The 21,448-nt window shown below is 32.5% G+C and overlaps 2 protein-coding genes across 2 annotated transcripts; both read right to left on the bottom strand.

Annotated features, from left to right (window-relative positions):
• Positions 1-1,407: 1,407 nt before the first annotated feature.
• Positions 1,408-3,720, bottom strand: LOC123871780 (dynein axonemal intermediate chain 2-like). Its single transcript, XM_045915720.1, has 2 exons — positions 3,110-3,720; positions 1,408-2,170 (listed from the first exon to the last, which is right to left on the bottom strand). The coding sequence occupies exons 1-2, from the start codon at positions 3,585-3,587 to the stop codon at positions 1,842-1,844; spliced, it is 807 nt and encodes a 268-aa protein (XP_045771676.1). The 5' UTR covers positions 3,588-3,720; the 3' UTR covers positions 1,408-1,841.
• Positions 3,721-4,191: 471 nt separating this feature from the next.
• Positions 4,192-11,385, bottom strand: LOC123871781. The gene is made up of 4 exons (XM_045915722.1): positions 11,216-11,385; positions 5,303-5,373; positions 5,140-5,217; positions 4,192-4,829 (listed from the first exon to the last, which is right to left on the bottom strand). The coding sequence occupies exons 2-4, from the start codon at positions 5,358-5,360 to the stop codon at positions 4,351-4,353; spliced, it is 615 nt and encodes a 204-aa protein (XP_045771678.1). The 5' UTR covers positions 5,361-5,373; positions 11,216-11,385; the 3' UTR covers positions 4,192-4,350.
• Positions 11,386-21,448: the final 10,063 nt, after the last annotated feature.

Raw genomic sequence — 21,448 nt, 5'->3', positions numbered from 1 at the left:
ATGTCTGCACATGGACTTTGGTTGCTTAGTATTCAAATGAAATTGGAACTACGATTGTATGGAGAAACTGATTTCGTGCCACTAGTTTCATAATGTAAAATAAATTATTCGTGGTTAACTTATAACATAATTCATAACTTTGATTTTCGGCGAACAACTTTAACTTGAGTTAACAACGTATAATTTGTTTTCCGATATTCGAGTATACTAATTAAATTTAACCTTTAAAGTGCCATGACAACCAAACGACTAGTATTCGGGTAAAACTTCATGTGGAAAGCACTTATAATATAGTTTGTTGTAACCACCTAGTAGGTACCTACTAACTTTTGCACCAAGTAAGGACATTCCATCTCAAAGAACATAGGTACATTCTACTTACATTCACTCTAACAGGGCTCTCTCCGTCACTTACTCCATACAATTTCATTTGATATATTAAGATGATATTAAGCAACCAAAGTCCATGAAATTTTGCAGACATATTCTAGAAACCTCTATCTATCTATCTGTCTATCTATCTGTGCCCGTGGTGCTTTAGATTTTTCTAAAAATATGTAGTTTTAAAATTACAGGAGCTCAAAGATTTGTATGTGGCAATTTATTTTAGGTTAGTTAGACCTGAAAAAAGCCTTTGCTTGAAATATCTCACCCAAAACTTATTATATTCTATGGACCAATTGTACTGTACCTGTACTGCACGTTTGCGACGATCAAGACGAAGTTTTAACATCATCATGATGAATGTCAAAACTTTATCATCAACAAATCTGCTAGTTTAGTAGTTTAGTAGTCGTAGCAGACTTGTAGTCAACAAGAATGAGAGGGGCTTGGCAATAGTCCACCGCGCTGGTCAAGTGCAGATTAGTAGACTTCACACACCTTTGAGGGCATTATGGAGAACTCTCAGGCATGCAGGTTTTCCTCTCGCTGTTTCCCTTCACCGTCAAAGCAAGTGCATAAAACACGCATAACTCTGAAAAGTTAAAAGTAACCCGAGACCGAACCCACTACCTCCCACTAGGGTACCACAACTTCACATTGGTATAACCAAATTGAATTTCTTTACTTCTAACGATGTCAATAATAAGATATATTACCTTGTGGTAGGTATACCGTGAGTCGTGATGTATAAATATTCCACATTATCTGATTGAAAACACCTCGTGGCGGTGAAATATATTTATTTCTAAGCGATTACGATTTCTGAATGGATAAATCGATTAAACGAAAAATGTTCGTTCCGCGGACATTATGTGAAAGGAACAAAAAAGCACATTATATTAAATGAACAAAGTTTTTATATAAACATATTTATTAGTTCAAACTCAAATGAAAAGAAGATAGTATTCATTTAAAACACAAAAAAGTATATATTATAAACTATTTATGCATAATATTACAGATGTTGGTAGAAGTAATAAACGAAATTAGCTTTTAAACTTAATAGTAAAAAAAAGCATTAGCTTATGATCTTTCTTAATAGAAACAAACCAATATGAAACTTAACTAAGAAATTATTTTATCCTTAAGTGTGTTTCAGTATTATTATCTTCAACTAATAATAATATAAAGTAAATTCTAATAAGCTAATAATAATAGGCTTCCGCCTGTAGCTAACTTCCTAGAAAGCTCTACGACGTTGGTAGAGTTAGCAAATACATTTTCATAGAACAAAATAAAAATACTTAAGTAATTTATGTTTATTTCCGTGAATATAGTTTTATTATTACATACATATTAATTATCGTATGCTATAAAATCATTAAGTAGTTTTATTTTATTGCACACGCTACTCATTATTACTTTTTTGAAAAAAAAAAGAAATAAAAATAGCGACTTTATCGTTTTCGCATTTTATCTAACCTATTTTTAGGCCGATTAGTTAATGCGTCATATTTTTGTAATTCCTCTGTCACCATTTTGAAATATTCATATTCAGTATCTACTATCAAATTTTCCTCAACAGATTCAGTTAGGCCTGGAGCCGCTGCAGCTTCCTCTTCTGCTTTGATTCTTAGACGTATTTCTTTGACTCTCGTCTCAAGAATATGTTCTCGTCGATATTCACGTTCAAAACATTGTATCATCAATTGCTTATCTCGTTCCTCAGACCAAATCAGATCTTGAGATAATGATATGAGATTTAGCGATCCCTTTATGTCACCAACTGCGACAAGGTGATTTTTTTCATTAGGTTTTAATTTTGTTAAACGATATTCAGAAACGGGGAAAACTAAAACAGGAGCATGCCGTTTTCGTAAAAGATCCCAGTATCTAAATTTACCATCATCACTTACAGACATGTAACCAGAAACTCTTTGAGGAGACCAAGCTACGTCAGAAATTTGCTTTCGCTGAGCACTACCACTTAGGATTGGATCAAATTGCATATCATCACTCCAAATATGAGTAGTCCAATCACCGCAAGTTATAAATATTTTCGATGAACAAGGACTTCGATGAACGGCTCGAACTGGACCATAGTGAGCGTCAAAAACCCTACTCATTATTTCCTGGTGAGATTTACCTTTACGGTTAACATTTATTACCAATCCTGTATCAGTTCCACACAGAAATTTAGTTGGAAAAGCTCTGTCCCATTGTAATGAGCTTACTCCTTCAGAATTGGCCAGACTAACTTTTTCATTGGTAGGAACTCGAACAGACATAATAAGTTCCTCGGTCGGTTGTGACATATTTCTAATATCCCACCAAATACATTTCCCATCGGTAGAACCACTAAAAAACTCTGTATTAAGGCGAGAATGAATAAACATCAGGGCACTAACAGGGTTTCGGTGAGACAAATGCATTGGACTTAGTACAGTAGCTTTTGACTGTTCGCGTATATCAAAAATACTAACTCTACCGTCTTCAAGGCCACCAATAATTACTTTATGATATTCAGGAGAGCAAACTACTTGCCAGCAAGCAGACGGAGGGTCAAAATAATCGTTCGGCTCATTTGCGTACTCAATATTCCAAACGAAACATTTTAAACTTGTATTTACATGACCACTGATTGGATATTTTTTATCACAATAAGCAGCTACAAGCTTAGAATCGTCTTCGCAAGTCCAACAAATTGCAGCAATCGGACGTTTACCTTCATCAGTCGCTGCTTTATTCATACGAAATGAATATTTTTCCACTGACTTTTTAGACTCTATTTCCTTAAAGTACATATTGTACATGTCGATAGCATTGTTTTGATTAATATAATGTGTGAACTTGGGATATGTAGACATAATTGCTTTAACATATGGATCATCTCGTTCAATACGTTTTCGGTATCGAGAAGTTGCTTCGTCATCATTACTATTAATATCCTTTGGCCATCCCCCTTCAGCGTGTTCAACTCCTTGATTGCATGTTGTTATTTTTCTAGTATTCGCATAGTGCTCAGATAAAACTACAGAAGTTTGAGTCTGCCGATTAACTGGATTACGACAACAATATAGCTTCTGTTCACATTTATCGGGGTCAATGGAGTCTAATAATGTTGCATTAACTTCACAAAACAAAGCTTGCCTTCCAAAGTCCTTCCTCTTCTTTAGGTACATATAGGATAAGCTGGAATCCATATTTATATTTCAAACACTGTGAAGTGTGTAGCAGTTACTATAGCTATATATTATTACAAGTAGGGTAGCTAATATTTATTATTTCATTTTAGTAATTTAAAAGCATTTTAAAAGCAATTCGACTTAACTCATAGAGGCGATGACGTGTACATTGACGTCGTTTTTATTTTTCTTTTGATGGTTACTTTCTAAAAATATATCAACTTTGCCAGTAATGTATAAAAAATGTTTATATTTTAATTTCAAGATGATTTGGTGATAAGGTAATATTTTGATTTTTCATGGTGATATTAATAATTATGTACTTATTATTAGGTAACTAATGGTTGCTCGTATGAACATGCAAAACAAAGTCAAAAAATGTAGTCATAACTCGTAATATGGGATTTATAAATAAAATATAACAAAATAATATGTTTCTCAGCTTATCTTTATTATTTTTTACATTTGCTCGAATACAAAGGAAACACTTATATTGTATAATTTATGTCAGCACTCAGCAATAACAAAAAAAAAAATCTAGTTTGTGGTGAGTGATATTTTTGTTGTTGAAGTAGAATTTTATTGGAAGAGACATTATTTACTGGTTACATTATGTTTTTAATAGCATGATTGTTTTATAACATTACAAATTATTTCTGATACACTTACTTAATCACTTCATTTAAATACATTTTTAACCTTTATCTCATTGGTCCCCTCAAGTGTAAGAAATACAAGAACCCTCAATAATAAGCTTAAGCTCCATACCAACGTATGTTTTCTATCTTACAGCCGTTACAGCGACTACAATATTTCTTTTACTTTTGGCCCTATTTAGTTTTACAATTTTATACCTAAAATTATGTTTCAAATGTTCTATATTGTTCTTAGAGTTGGCAGGCAAACGTTTTTCTTTATCCTTTATTTTATTCTTTACTTTTATCCATCGATCATTTTTCCAATCGTATTTTTTCCCCATTTCTGTTAAAATATCTTCAAAACTAGGCCACTCAAAATTTGTGTCCGCTGTTACAAACGTATCATTTTTTACTGAAGCTTTTATATCTTGCAATGTGTTTTTAGTGTAACGTGGTTTATAATTGTCAATGTTTGAGTTAACACGCTTCTCTGTTTGTGTTTTTCTTTTCATATTCATATCAATTTTACTTTGTAAATAATCGATCTCTTCAAAAAAATAATCTGTAAATGGTTCGTCGGAAAATTCATCGTAATATGCTCCAAGTTCTTCTTTGATTTTTTCTGTAACAAAAATAGCATAGTATTACGAACAAAAATATTTTAGAAGGGACAAAATGTTAATTTAATTTGCTATTCATGACTTCTGTTCGTCTCACATATGTTAATTTGAGGAAGGCAAAAATATTTATAAGGTATTTTTTAAAGTAATAAGGTCCTTATTTGTGGGGAAAATACTACTAACAAGTAAAAGTTATAGATACAGAGATAGAGAGCAGAGAGAGAATAAATATGTAATTTATTTTATTGTTTTCTGATAATTTCAACCCATACTAGACTAACTAAAGATTAACCTTACAAGAGATTAACGTACCCGTCATCTTTTTGAACAACTTTATATCGTGCTGAAGCATTTCTCTATTCGATTTTTTCCACCTACCATCGCCTTGATCTGAAAACAATAATTTCTATTAATATAAAAATTATTCAGTATTTCTTGCAGTATTATTAACCAATATATTGTTTGGCATACATACCTATTAATAAAACGAGCAAAATTAACAAGAATGTGTGTCGTATAGAGCTACAATCCATCTTGAACAGCAATCTGGAACAAGTAAAGAACAAGTATTAGATGTAATCATAGTTTTACTTTCATTTAGAATGTAATATTGGGGGTTTTTTTAATGTATGTTTTGCTGGCAACCCTCCGACATAGTTATCGGAGACTTTGTATAGCTTAACACGGCATTTTTTTTGTACTGTGATCATGATTTCTATGCTAAAGCCTTAGTTTTTTACTTTATTCTATTAAGCTGATATTTATATGCATATATAACAAATTATTCCATTAATTTATTATATACATAATTTCTAACGTGTTCTTATTTATCTTATTTTAATTTAACAATAATCATGGCCTCTAATATTAATTAGCTACTATCTAGTCTTATTTCTATCTAATGTTTTATTTACTACCATGTATAAAATTTTAAAATCCTTTTTCTTACTTTACTGTTCATAATTATTTCAGAGATTGACTGCAGAGTTAAATTTACTTTAAATAATATTGGGGTTATAATAATACGATAAGTGACTTATAAAAGGCCGTTAATAATAAATAATCAATCGTTAAGGATATCAGATTTAAAAAAAAAATCCTTAAATCTTGACTTCAGCTATAATCCTAAAATAAGTCTCGCTTTGTAAATGATAATAAATGAGTCCATAAAATTCCAAATAACATTTTCATACTTTCAGTAACATAGGCTACTTTTTAACCGACTTTAAAAAATTTAGAAGTTTTTTTCTACCTGTGTACACTGATATCTTCGAGATTTCTAAACCGATTTGCGTAATTTTTATTTATCGATAGAGGAAGTTTGCGACATTGTTCATAAAAAATTTTATTTCAACTCCTCAATCCTGATTCCTGATGCTGCAGGGGATCTGACCAATCCACGCGGGCGAAGCTGCGGGCATCGTGTAGTTTTAGTATAAAAGATTACTTACTACTATTTAAAGACTACTAATTGAACTTTTATAGATCAAATCGTACAGTAGGTAGGAGTAGCCATACGTAGATTTAAGGTAGGTATGCTTAGTTAGTGAGCTTAGGAGTAACACGAGAATATCCAATTAGTTCCATAACTAATTTCGATAGCAGGTGTTCCTTCTCATTTATCTAGACTACAAACTTATTATTAACCATTAATATAATAGGTTCCTTTCATTTACTACAAAGACGAGTCTTACAATGGTTCCTTTGAGACTTTGATAAAGAGAAGTATGATCTAATTGACATTTTACAAATTTGATTAATATTGTGTATAATTAGAGACTAAGTGTAATTGCGCACATAAAATTATATTATTACTTTTGTATCGTTACAATGGGATATTTGCCATATTTATTTAATTTATTGCTACGAATCGCCGTAGCTTAACTTTAATATTAAAATATTAAATATAAATTTCCGGTTCCAGATGTTACCATTCCCTCGGAGAAAATGGTTTAGTAATCTCTCATTAATTTTAAGCTCCAAAATTAAATTGAAGAGTTTTAAGTTATTAATTTAGGAAAATAATAAGACTTTTGTGTGACTTATTATTATATATTCATTTATTTATTCGGACAACAACCGGATCCTCCAAACATCAAAAATCATAAGATTTTTTTGATTTATCGTGCAAATATCGGATAAAATACCCGAATACGGAACCCTCGTTCGGTGCGCGAGTCTGACTCGCACTTGGACGGTTTTTATATATTATAATAATATGTTATTTTGTATCTATAGTTTAAATTGTGTTTGTTTTACATTGTGTTGTTTTCTTTAACAAAAGCTGACCATTTTGAAAAATCACTGCAATTTCCAGTGTGTTTTATGTACACATTTTCTCCTCGTACATGCTATAGTTTCGGTTTTTTTTCATTTTTTAAACGAGACGAACCAGACGAGCGTTGCTTAGCAAAAAATGGTAACCGTTTTTCTTCTATCTATTCTTCCTTTATAGCTTCCGTTTGTTGCCGGACTGTATGATATTTCGCCAATACACCGACCTTTAACGAAATTCTATACACATTTTTCCATATCTGGCGCTGTATTTCGTAAATAGTTAGGTATAGGACGGTTCTATCATCACTTCTCTTACTATAATTTTCCACTTATGTTGTAGTAAAGTCTTTATCACATTGGTGATGGAATATAATACATAACTACATAGTACACGACAGGTCGAGATGGTTTTTATAAATTCAACCCCCAAGGGGGTTAAATAAGGGAAGAAAGTTTCTAAGAAAGTCTGTCATTTTTCCAGTTATATTATCTATGTTTGGTATTTGGGTTTTCGGGCAACAATAAAGAAGTAGGTAGGTACTCGTAGATACGTGTTTCAGGATTTTTGGAAATTCCACCCCGTCACCGATTTTCGAAAATTGCACCCGAGCGAAGACAGGGCGGGTCAGCTAGTTGATAATCCTTACTAATTTTATAAATGTGAAAGTGTGTCTGTCTGTCTGTCTGCTACGTTTTCACGGCCCAACCACTGAACCGATTTTAATGAAAAGTGCAGACTTGGGATACATCCCGGGGAAGGGAACATAGGCTACTTTTTATCCCGGAAAATTCAGGAGTTCTTACGGGATTAAAAAAAACCGAAATCCACGCGGGCGTAGCCGCGGGCATCCTCAAGTAACAAATAAAGCATAGGTACGCACAAAAGTATAACTTAGATAATTTAGACTAAATGTAACGTAAAATCCGCTCGTCCAAAATTGATTTGCAATATCAATAGAGTTTTTTCATAAAATATATCGACATTTCTCGTTAGGTAGGTACCTACTGTTAAATCAAGATAATAGCAAATGCAATTTCTAGTCCTACATTTACATTTCCGCTCCAATCAACATCCTATCGCAGTCACAATCAGCACATTCAATATTTGTTGCAAATATCAGAATATTTTAACGAACATTTTGTTATAGAAAATGATTGACAATGGGGCACAACCTGTGGGCACAACCTAACATTGACCGAAGTAATAATAGTCTATAACTTTGATAATGTTATTTTATCTACTCCTTAGCATATCCTGATGAAACTTCTTATTATATCTATGAGTCTGAGAGAATACTATCTTTATCTGAACCTGCATTATCACAGAATTATGCAGGTTCAGATATATGCAGGATCATTAATTCATAACACATACAAAAGCATGTGTATCTGATACTTTTTCTCAGCTCAATCGCTTTTATAACTGATCCTGACGGGTACAAACATATTTTGTACCTATTAGCTTGCAGCCTGAAGGCAGACACAGGTTTTTTACCCCGAAAATAATCTCACACGGAATTTTAAAAAACACGCTGATTCATAATGATTCACTAATAATAAATAAATGATGATGATAATGATGAACTGGCTGACAGACATACGTACTTATACCTATGCTGAAATTGTACCTCTAGGGGTCTAGAGGTATAATTCCAATTTAGGTTTTGTATTTAGAATTCTCTCGTTATTAATAATAATAATAACAGGATCTATCTAAGGATAGAAGACCTACATCCACACGAACGTTGCCGCGGGAATAAGCCAATTGGTAATAAATGACTTTTACTCACAGCAGAAATCATCTCCCAGACCTATTTATTAAATAGAATATTCAGGATTTCATATGAGTTTAGTCATATCCTATTGCAGTTAAAATTCTAAAGAGTCAAAGACTAAGTGCAATAATCAAAATTATACAAGTGTAAATTTAAAAATTATAACACCCCCGACAAGTGAAGGTTACAGTAACTAGAAAAAAGCTGATAACTTTCAAACGGCTGAACCGATTTTCTTGGATTATAGCTAAGGACACTCTCGATTAAACCACCTTTCAAACAAAAAAAAAACTAAATTCAAATCGGTTCATTAGTTTAGGAGCTACGATGCCACAGACAGATACATAGATACACGGATACACAGATACACACGGTAAACTTATAACACCCCTCTTTTTGGGTCGGGGGTTAAAAACTGAAACTAATTAAAATTAAAATTATACAGTGATTTGCTTCCAATGCTTTGCTGTTAATATTTTATTCATCAAACGCTACACAGTGTATCTACATAATATTATTAGTAGCACGAGTATCACTGACCATGATCACACAAAATATGCCGAACAAATACAATTCAAAACAATGGTTTAATTCAGGATTCAGACGATTATATTTATGACTCTTATGACTCTAAAGTTAGGGTATATAATTAAAAAATAAATATCTACACAGGTATAACGTATTGATGAACACAGTGGTACAATTCCCAACAAATTGTGTGGTCGGATTAATTAATGAATGTGCACGCACGAAAACCTATGTTTGTTGATAACGTTAACAATTACCTACAACGTTCTGCTGGCCATGAATAATATAAAGTGGATGGATAATTGTTTGAGCGTAAAACATGTTTACTAATTAAATAATCGTCAATTGCACAAAGGTTGAAAATGAAACAATATGAACTCAGCAGAACTCAGTGACATAGCCCAAACTATTAGCAAGCTGAAGTGGCAATGGGCAGGCCATGCCTGTCGTAGAGGCGATGACCGTTGGAGCCGGAAAGTCCTTGAGTGGAGACCGCGTATAAGCAAGCGTAGTGTGGGACGCCCTCCAGCATGATGGACCGACGATTTGCGCTCTTTAGGGAAGGTCTATGTCCAATAGTGGACATCCACAGGCCGATGATGATGATGATGGTGATGATGATGAATCACAGATTTCAAAGAAAACTTATAGCACAAACTGCTGCGACAACTTGAGATTGTATAGCATGTAGGTTTCTATAATACTCGTATGTTGTAGATCATCACTAAGAAAATATTTTACGAAATTTCGTTTGAGTGAAGACGGGTCAGGTCAGAAAGTTTATCAAATATTCGTGTTCATTACTGTCACAATCTTAAATTTATGTTGCAACAAGTGTAAATTAAAAAATTTATAACACCCCCACAAGTGAAAGTTACAGTAACAAGAAAAGAGCTGATAACTTTCAAACGGCTGAACTGATTTTCTTGGATTATAGCTAAGAACACTCTTGATCAAGCCACCTTTCAAACAAAAAAACTAAATTAAAATCGGTTCATTAGTTTAGGAGCTACGATGCCACAGACAGATACACAGATAACTCAAAATATAAGCCGGATACAATGTCATACCGTATAATAAAATTAATAATATAGAAAATGGTACTTTGAGCCAAAATAAAGTGCTATTATAGCAAAGGTTAATTTTCCAGTATGAAAGTCAAAGCTACTTTTTATGTATGAGGTAGGTAAGCGTCTCTACTCTCTATGGGTAAACCACCAACAGAAAAAGTGCCTAGAGTGACTTATCACTATACAAATGGCTTTATTATCAACTAGAGAATGCCCGCGACTTCGTCCGCGTGGATTCATCAGAATCGGTTAAACTGTTGGGCCGTGAAAACGTAGCAGACAGACAGACAGACATACTTTCGCAATTATAATATTAGTATGGATATATCAGATGCTACCACATTTCATGAACTACGAGTAAAAATATAGATCATTAACAAAATACTTATATACTTAGCGACTTACCAACCTTGAAAGAATTAAAAACTCTGTTCAAGAGAATTAGTTATATTTAACTAATATCTAGGATTTGCAAACCTTATCTGTACTTAATAAATTGATTTTATACGTAACTCGTTTACATCGATCTTATCATAGGATTGATTCATAATAATGTGTCAATAAGATCAACAATAATAAACGTCTGTTTTCATTTTTTAAGTTTTCTTAATGAACAAATTTTTGCCAATCATTTTTAACCCGAATGTACAATTTTGTCGAAATAAATGAAGCCTCTACAATGATTTTACAGAGGTGTTCATAAAAGGTAGATAAAAAGACAGCTGAGATAATATTTACCTTAAAATTATACACGCACAGTTGTATTAGAGCAGCGAAAACATCAGATTAGCACGCTTAGATAGAGTTTCTCTTAACAAGCAACTTCAGTAATTCACGAAACTTTCTGCTACTGTTACGTAGTTTTCATGTTCGCACAATCCCCGTAAATACATCCACCTCACTTGCGATCCGATATAACACTGAAAGCTTTTCTGTAGAACAACTCGATATTGCCCGTCTCGGAACGCTACACTTCTAGCAAAACAGCTTTAGAGAAGTTTACGATTGTCACTGCATCCATTACCGGTTGGAACAAAAAGGCGACTAACTATTTTCAACTAAACATGCATTGGATGCATAGCTTTTGGTTTTATAGAGGTGTTCAAAAATGTTTTCTTACATTGCTAACGCTTTTCATCCGCTTTCATTCCACCCTCGATAACCCCCTATAGCCACCATGGCTTAACTTGTATTGCATGTCTGCAGGTAAGCTGGGTCTTTGAAACTGAAATTCTATGGGGTGACACATTCAATAATATCCAATAACATCCATGTCCATTCAGGAGTTAATTGATACTTTTTGAATGTCGAATTATACTCGTATGATATTGGAAGTTGGAAATGAGCGATTCATGAAATTTTAGTTAAGACAAATAGTAATAAATTATGTTGTCTTTATATTTTTACTACCTACTACCTAGGTATTTTATTATATATCAAAGTGTTTTGTTAACGATTTGGAGTACTAAAAGTCAATTAGTTATTTAAGTTATACTAATAATAATAATTTAATGCTTAGTGGGGGCAGAATCAAAAGATAGTATCAAAAGAAAATAGCTAAAAATAAAATCAAAAGAATCAAAAGCTAGATCGCGAATAAATCTTGTGTGTATGATGTGAAGTAGTGAAAAGAAATACCAGAAATTACATACAAGAATTTGTTTAATATGTATATGTGTGTGTGTGTGTGTGTATGTGTGTGTGTGTGTGTGCGTGTGTGCAAAAAAGTAGATATACAATTAATCAGTCACTAACCAATGAAGAACTTGATAAGTTGCATAAAAACCATTTCAGTTACATTGCCATTTTTTGGTTTACCTTGAAATTGGTTAAATTGTTATTTTATTGCAACTTATGAGACAATGCTTATAATATTGGCAAAAGAGCCCCACGTCTTAAAGTGGGTCACAACAGTAATGATTACGTACGGAAAACTCTCCCCAATTAGGGAAACCGCTGATTTGGAAAAAATATGGAGGCAGGCTTTTGTTGGTTAAATAAACGCTTTTCGCTGCCGGCGCGCGGCGGACTGGTTGCCAAGCGACTTGGAGTTTCTGTGCAATGCTATCTAATTAGTAGTAATGTAAGCAATGGTATTTAATGAGCCGATGATGTAATATGAGGGCGACATGGCCTAGTTGCGACAGCATATTGCACATTGAAAACAAAACTGATTCCATCCAAACCCTCGATACTTCAATTTTTGCGTTTAGCAAATAAAGTGACAATAGAATAATCTAGTGAAAAGCTAAGAAATTACCGAGACAAACATCTATAAAAGACGTATTTTGTCTTTTTTGCTTGGGCTGCTAATAAGTTGTTTTATGCTGGAAAAACATGCAGCATGCTGCAGCAGTCTATTTTATGCCGGAGAAACATCATGCTATGGAATTGGAATACTACGGTATGCCAGTCTGCCCGTCTACCGGCAAAGAGCGATTTTTGCTACAATGTGCGACCATGTACCGTATTATGCAGCCATATTGTGGCATGCTGTAATGTCGCACTATGCTACTGTGGCGAAAATGAAGTTTGACAAGAGAATTACTATTTTTTTTGATTTATCGACTAGCGCTTGGCCGTAGAGGCCGAGGAGGCTAGAGGTCGGTGGGTTGATGGAGTGGAGAAGGACATGAGGGTTCTAGGGGTTCTGAGCTGGAAGGTAGCTGCATCTGACCGACCCGATGGCGAAGTTTGCTTGACCAAGCCAATTTTGATGATGATGATGATGATGTTTGGCTGCAATCAGACCTGCTGGCAAGTGATGATGCATCCTAAGATAGAGCGCACTTGCCGAGATGCCTATATTCACTATTGATTTTGAAGGTTCCTTTATTAAAAGTGGAGGAAAAACTGGTTCCGGAAGGATGTTCCACAACCTAACAATTTGAATTAGAAACGAGAAAGCAAATCGCTTTGTACATGTCCATGGAGTTTGGCCAACGTACCTAGGTTCGTGTGTAGACCTTGACGATGCCTTGCGATACAATAGTAAAAAGGGAAGGAGGAACCAGATCAAAAAAGTTCTTAGCTTAGTCTATAAAGACGAAGAAGAAGAAGACTGGTTTTGGTGGCAACTATATGTTTTTTTTAATGTAACTAAGTATATATTTTTATATAACTTTATGTTTATCATAGGTTTGTATGTATCCATCCATCCATATTATCCAAATTGTATGTAGCCTATATGCGTCCACTGACCTTTAGGCGATCGCGAGTAGTGTTGAATTGGGGATTCTGTATCAAAATTGGTGGGGATTTTGGATCACTCTCGCTACGCTCGCTCGCTTCGCTCGCCGTGATCCAAAATCGCCACCAATTTTGATACAGAATTCCCCAATTCTAAACTACTGTCCTCAACAACACATTAAATAAATGGAGTGTAGCTAAATCCAAGCAAAAATTAATCAACTATCCGTATTTTGAACAAACTATTCACATGGTTTAAGAACGAAATATTCATTCTATTTGCACGAGCAAATATGTTGATAAAACTAGATAGGTACTAAGAAACCTTGAATTTTAAAATTACTCTTCAAATGTAATATTTTTACAACATGAAAAACAACTATTTGGCTATAACAACCTACACCAAATATTGTGTTTTCAATACGAGTATAATCAGTAAATTAAATAAAAGAAGCAGGTATATGGAAATTAAACAAGCATATTTAATCATCTAAAACTTTATTATTCATACACCACTTTTTTAAACAAGTTACATTTTTCAGCGCACAGATGGTCGGATGATAAACACAACTATATATGTCAGAATGTGAATTATACAACTCATACAATGTTAATAAACGAGGACATCCTTTATCTTCTAAATTATGTACGTTAGGATTACTTAATATATCTTTTAACCATAACTGCTTTTCAAGGCCTTTACAATAAATATCATTATTTTTTAAAATATCTATTAGATGGTATTTATAGGTCTCGTAAGGCACGATTCCCTCGCTCCATAATATTTTTCTATTCTTTTCAATCCATTTAACTTGTTTCTTTTCTGTGTCTGTTAGCCATTCATAGGGATATGGTGGTTTTATTAACAAAACTTGAACTCGATCACTATACACTATAGCAATCTCTTTAGGCAGAAAGTAATTTTGATCATTTTTAAAACCTTGAACGTCCACAATAATTTTCATGATAGTTTTCGAACAATGTTACTCAGCGGCCTATACTCCACAAGACGATCGTTTATGATTAAACAGTAAGCGCTGGTATTGCTTGGAATTTCCTGAGACGTTTCTATTTCCAGACGAACATCAACTGGACCAGTTTTTAAATTTTCATTTTGTCTGGAACAATCTATGACAAATAAAGGCGCTATTTCTTTAAATGTATGAAGATCAAGCAGTGGATCAATAGGAAGGTTGTAAAACGACTGACGAAACTTGGTGTACATGTCGTATAATATACTGTATTTATTTTCCTCAAACTTGAGATTTAAAGCATCATACGGATAATAGTGGGAATTCAGGAATAATGTGACATTGGTTAATGTACAATGATCGAATATTGTGCTGTCTCTGTTTTTAACATTTTTTCTATTAGTTTGCAAACCAAATATAACATATCGAGGTTTTTCTAATTGAGAAGCAGTCTTTAACGCCCATGAATGTTTGGTAGTTTTTGGCAATAATGGATATTCATACAAATCCCAATTTCTAAATGCTATTTGTACGGGATTATCTTTTTCTAATTTCCTTAAAAGTATTAATCTTTGCTGATCTGATACTTTAATATGTGGTACTCGCCATTGGATTCTCTGTATATCAATGTCTACAATATCATCGCTACCCATGACAACACTATTTATGTTAGTACTACCTCTGTTAAGTATGAGTTCATGTTTACAGTTTATTATTATTTTATTGTAGTCTTCAGCAAAACCTAAAATCTTATTTAAGGGTATCAAAGCATTAAAATTTCCATTTTGATTTTTAAATCCGTCTATATTCCAACCCCAAGCAGCAGCCGCTTTACTGTCACCGCTATTCATTGAAATGAAAGATTTTATGGTTGTAGTTATTCCAGCATTTCTAATACGATCGATTTCAACACCATTCATTTCGTATCGGATATCTTGAAAAAGAAATGCAATTGCATTATTACTGAAGTCAACACTTTTCTTTTGAACTTTGCCAGCTTGATCTTTATGAGTCACCGAAACTTTTCCTTCAATGTAAATGGAACTGGCTGATGGTAACACGTAAATATCTTGCTGGTGAATAGGTATCCGAATTTCATCATTTTCATTGAAACTGTTATTGTATGGATTATATGTATGAACCTCATAACTCTCGATAGAGTTATCGAATTCAGGTAATTCGTTGATCTGAAGGAGGCTCATACTTTGAAGCCGAGGGCTTTAAGAAATTGTTTATTACTCTGATGAATTTTTTTATATACTCTAACACGTCTTCTTTGTTTTACACTTTCCTTGGTAATAACTTTCTTAATAGTTGGGTTATACTCTTTATAATAATTACTTTTGTTAAATACGATCATTTTGACTTTTTCAAATGAAGACACAAAACAATAGTTTCGCCCTTAAAATTTATATTATTGCCTTCCAAATCCAAAATTTTTATTGTTATTGATGAAATTATCTTTCTTTTGACCGGAAAATATATCACATTACTTGGAGATTCTATAAATCTATGACCTGGAGGAATGTTTGGCACAAACTCATAAATAATATGTGAAGGAGAACCGTTAGTGTACGAACTCTGTACAAGATCACATTCGATCCTTATGACAGACAGTGGTAGAATGTTAACGGATTCTGTAGATTCATGCCATTTATTTGCTTTTAGTTTTTCGTTAGAAAAACCTAGCATAGGTCCAATACTATTTTCTGAATTAAAGTTTATAGTTTCAGTACAGTACAAAGAGCATGTCATTGTATTGATGTTAGATTTTATTTGTAATTCACAATTTTCAACTCTTTCTTTTAGGTATTCATACAAATCTTGTAAATCGTAAGCACCTGGTTGAATAAGAATTCTTTTTTTCTCTTCTCCATATTCAAACACATTATTATTATAGTCTACATTTGGAATTGAATTAAATGCAGAAAAATATACTAAGCCACACTCATATTCGTCTTCCAAAATAAGAGGAGGGGCGTAAAATGATTCTAGAATAGATTTTTCACCCACGATCGTGAGTGTAATAGACATGATGGTTAAATGAGCTTACATATTTTTGTATCATCTATTTATTTTCAATTTTTATTCCAAAAATTAATAAGAAATTTGATACATAGATGGCCACAGTTATAAGAATTAGATCCTTGATAATTGTCATAATTATAATTAATATTCGCTCCCACATATTTTACAAATTCTTTAGGCGGTTTCAAATTACCATAACTATCAAAGTATTCAATGTAATTATTTATTTTTGCATAGGCTACCCAATGAGTTCCAGGATTTTGAGAGCTATCTAAGTTGATGATACCACACTCTTTTTTAAAAGGATATTTTGGAAGTTCATTTCTCATAAATACACCTCTGAAATAAGGAATATTTTTTGAAATTTTTAGAATATCCAAGTTACTTAGAGCACGATTAGGTAGCCGCCGAATCAGTTTTTTTCCTTTGCTGTGTATATTCCCAAACCATTACCATAGGGCTTTATAAATAATCCTTTTCCGATACACAATGTTTCCATCTTCTCGTTATGTCTCTTTAGTTCTTGAAATTTTTTTTTCATTAAATTAATAGCATTGACTGCTTTCACTATACTAGCAGTACCACCCGCTAAGCTGCCCGCGGCAGACAATCCTGCAAATATGGGGACTAGTGGCAAAACCCCACCTGTCTTTGGTATGGGTATTATACGCGGTACATTAACTGAAGATGTCGCTGCTAATTCCTTAGCAGCAGCAAGAGCTAATTCGATTGCAGCTTTTTTGCATTTAGGTTTCAATTTATGGATATGTTTTTTCGCGCGAGATACAATATCCTTAAAGCTTTTCTTAAAACCAGCACCAGAATTACTTGTTTTCAAATTGTTAGATTTTCTTCTCAAAGTCATTTTACGCTTGGATGGTTGTTTCTCCATTTTTAATAAAAGAGAACTCTGCTCAGTATCGTAGATAATAAGAGACTGAAAGTTGTTAACATAAAATGTGTTTATAAAAGATTTAGTTTATCTATCCAACTGTTTTCACTAGGCGGCAGACCTAACCATTTGACATATAATTTATTTCCTTTTGTTTTTAAAACCTTTTCAATAAGATATATATCAGGATGTTTTGTTTTTTGTAATTCTTCAGTATAGAATGATCCTAAAATAGGTCGCTGTCTTGCATCTTTTAGAAGGTAAGTAATTGGATGAGTGTTTTGAACTTGAGCTATATTAAAAATTTCAGTTGACCAGTTGGGAGTATATCCTTTGTCAAAAGTTCCTTTGTATTTGCTTATTCTTACATAATCTCCAATTTTGAATTTTGAACGTTTCTGCGATGGTGCTGATAATTGTAGTAGTCTGTATCTTTTTAGTATATTTTGTTTATTCTTTTCATTAACTTTATCTGGAGCTGTACCAATTGTTCTGTGAAATGTGGAGTTATATTTTTTCATGATGTGCTCGAGGGTTCCATCATTCCATTTGTAATTCCCTTGCAAGCTAAATTGCTTGTACATTTTAGTTTTCAACGTTCTTATAAATCTTTCTACTATTGACGCCTTTTTAGTGGAATAAGTGGAATAATGATTTATACCGTATTTTTGTAATAATTTTTTGAAACAACTATTATAAAATTCTGTTCCTAAATCAGTTTGTAGATTTTTGGGAACACGACCTTTTTCTAGTAACTTACTAAATGCTTCAGTCACAGTTTCTTTATTTTTAAGTTTAAGCGGATATGCCCATGCATACTTTGAAAAAGCATCGATGACTGTTAAAATATATTTATATTGTGAATTATCTTTTGAGAATGATTGCATATCAACTAAATCGGCCTGCCATACATCATCAATGTCTTTAAGTATAACATGTCTTCGAGGAAAATTTTTCCTAACATTTTTATGTATTTCATTTACTACACTATCTTTGCTCATTTTTTGAATTTACGACTTACACCTTCTATATTCCTTTTTAGACTATTTATTTCTGATTTTAACTGCAACAATGTTTCCTCTACTGTTTTTAATCGTATATAGAGCCCATCTAAGAATTTGTCAACATATAGTTTAGTAGCACAGTCGTTTGGGTCAATGGGTGTACCAACATGTTTGATGATTTTATGTTGAGCATCAAAGATATTTTCTAAGGCAGAGCTATCCATTTTCAGTTTCTTGTGTACATGATGACCAAACTTGTTGACATTCATGTTCAACAGTGTTTATAGAACTAAGCAAAAATGTAACCAGGTTTTATTTTTATATACTTATTTTATTATACCAGCTTCTTTAAGTTCTTCAATTATTGATATAATCTCATTGTCATGACTAGTGTTGCCAGCATCTTTTGAAGCAATTAAAATTTTCAATCTATCTACTAACTCATTCGGATCATCCCAGTATATGAAATCTGTATTTTTTTTCAAAGTTTTAAGAGTTGGCATAAAACCACCTTGTTTTTTTTCTTTTAATTCACTATCAGTAAAGAGAGGTTTCACAATTTTAGTATATTTTGTCCCTTTATCGCCTTTAATCTGATTCGTAGGGTTATAATCTCTCCTATGTGCACTAGTATTGCATAAAATATCTTTATATACTAATTTATCTTGATCAGATACAATCTTTACATCTGGTTTACTCTGAAATAATAATTCTGCCAAACCTGGGGTTACTTCATAGGATCTATTTCCTATTTTAGCCATCATATTTTTGCTATGAGCATCACCATCTGAAAATGTTACTTTTGTATTTCCAATCATTAAATTACTATTTTCATTACGTACACCAAAAGGTACATTCAAATTATAGATTTCATTGCTTTTTTCAGGCGTTGGAGATGGAGTATAGAATTCTTCGATTTCTTCAAAATTTTGGGTAGAAGTTATTGGTTTTGGTGTTACATAATTTTTATCATCATTTTCTATGTTTTTAATTTTATCAGAAGTTGAAGGTGAACATGTATCTGGTAAATCATGGTGACTATTGTTTTTATTTTCTTTTTTTTGCAATACTATGGATTCTAATGGATCCGTTATGGATTTAAAAAGTTTGCGCCTTTTTAGTTCTAAATCATCTTCTTCTTCACGCATTTGTTTTGCTTTCTTTTTGATGGTTTCAATTGATTTAATTAATTGTTTCTTTACAACGGCTTCCATTTTTAAATTAAATATGGGTAGGTATTCTTACCAGTGCTCTCATTTGACTGACTAAATTTGTGTCTCGTATGTGGTATATAATTGTAAAATTGTTAGTCGAATTTCACGAATATGTCAAATGTTTTTCTGTACCGACCGTTATTTAGTTCGCAATCTTTGTTGATTGATAAAAACATAAACGGATCTTTCCAAATACTTGCACACAATTGTTTAAAGACATGCCAGCTCATATCAGAATTAACATGTTCCTTATATATATGTTTTAAGTTTATATCATCTTGCTTGAAAATAATTAAAAAGTTAACATTGTCACGTATTAATTGCTTAGGAATTTTTGAATATGTTTGGGTCAAGTAAAAGCAATCAATTTGTTTGTGTCTGCCCATCGAAAAATAATTTCGAATATTAACTTGATTTTCACAAGTCACGTCGTCAAAAATGAAAATAGAATTTCTTAAGGCTTCAGTTGGCGAAATAACTTCTTCACTATTTTTGAACATAATAAATTTAACATCTGGAGTATTTTGAAAAACTTTTTGTAGGAAACAATATTTAGATTGAAAAGTGGACTTTGAGTAAATATAAACATTTTGGAATTTAAGTCCATTTTCGTGCAATAATAAGTTTATCATAATATTTGTTTTCCCACAGTTGGAGGGTCCGCAAATTATGCATCGAATTATGTTTGGTAGAAGTTTACTATGTCGGCTAAAGCATGGTGGTGGTGTTTCAACATCTATATAATTTATTTTTAATGATTCAGCCTGTTTTATCAACTTCATATTACTGATTGATGATAATTTTAAAAATGCAACTTATTAAATAACTTCATATTATTGCTAGTTGATTTAAATTTTAAGGTATTGCTTGTAGGTATCACATTCGTGTTTCACTTCGCACTTGTCTAGCGCACTATTATTTGTCGATGATTATATTAAAATGTAGGTATACATTTTAATTTAAACCTTGTGATAATAGTATGAAATTGAAATTCGTAAGAACTTAATACTAAACAGGTTCTAACATGTCGCTAGAGATTGCATAATGCGGACGAATGTCATACAAGTATATACAATTGTTTTGAAAACTTGACTCCATAGATTTGTTACTAAACAATTTTCATTCCCAGATCTTCTCACGCAAGGAACTCACTCGCTTCTGGTTAGTGAAAAAAATTACTTATATAATATTTTGACTGTATTCTTTTCTATTTTAGAATTTGTTTATTGATATTTTTATAAATGTTGTTTTATTGTTATATTTATAAAATTTTGTATTTTGTTACAGCATCATGTCGGACTTTTATTTCACGGATGACGAAAGAAACACAAGTATGAATAATCCATTTTATGGAGCTCAAGACTTGGATGCTATTTTAGAAAGAGAAGAAGAGAATAGATTGAAAGCTTTACGTGAGCAAAAAAATAATGAAACACTTGAAAATAACACCAGTTTGAAAACCATAAAAAAGAAAAATAAATTGTCTTTAAAAAAGAAGCTTCCAAAAATAGATCATGTGATTTCACCAGCTCCAGATTCATCTTTTGTTATACGGAAAAATAAAGCAAAGGGAAGCCACATTATAAAAATTGAAATACTTGAAATTGATAGTAAAGAACAGGAGAACAGTGCAAAGACTAATTTGAGTGTACAGTACATAGTGAGTGATAATT

This window comes from Maniola jurtina, chromosome 14, assembly GCF_905333055.1.
Source record: "Maniola jurtina chromosome 14, ilManJurt1.1, whole genome shotgun sequence".
NCBI classification, from domain to species: domain Eukaryota; kingdom Metazoa; phylum Arthropoda; class Insecta; order Lepidoptera; family Nymphalidae; genus Maniola; species Maniola jurtina.
Note: the sequence above shows the minus strand (reverse complement) of the source record. Positions and strands in the feature narration are given on the sequence as shown.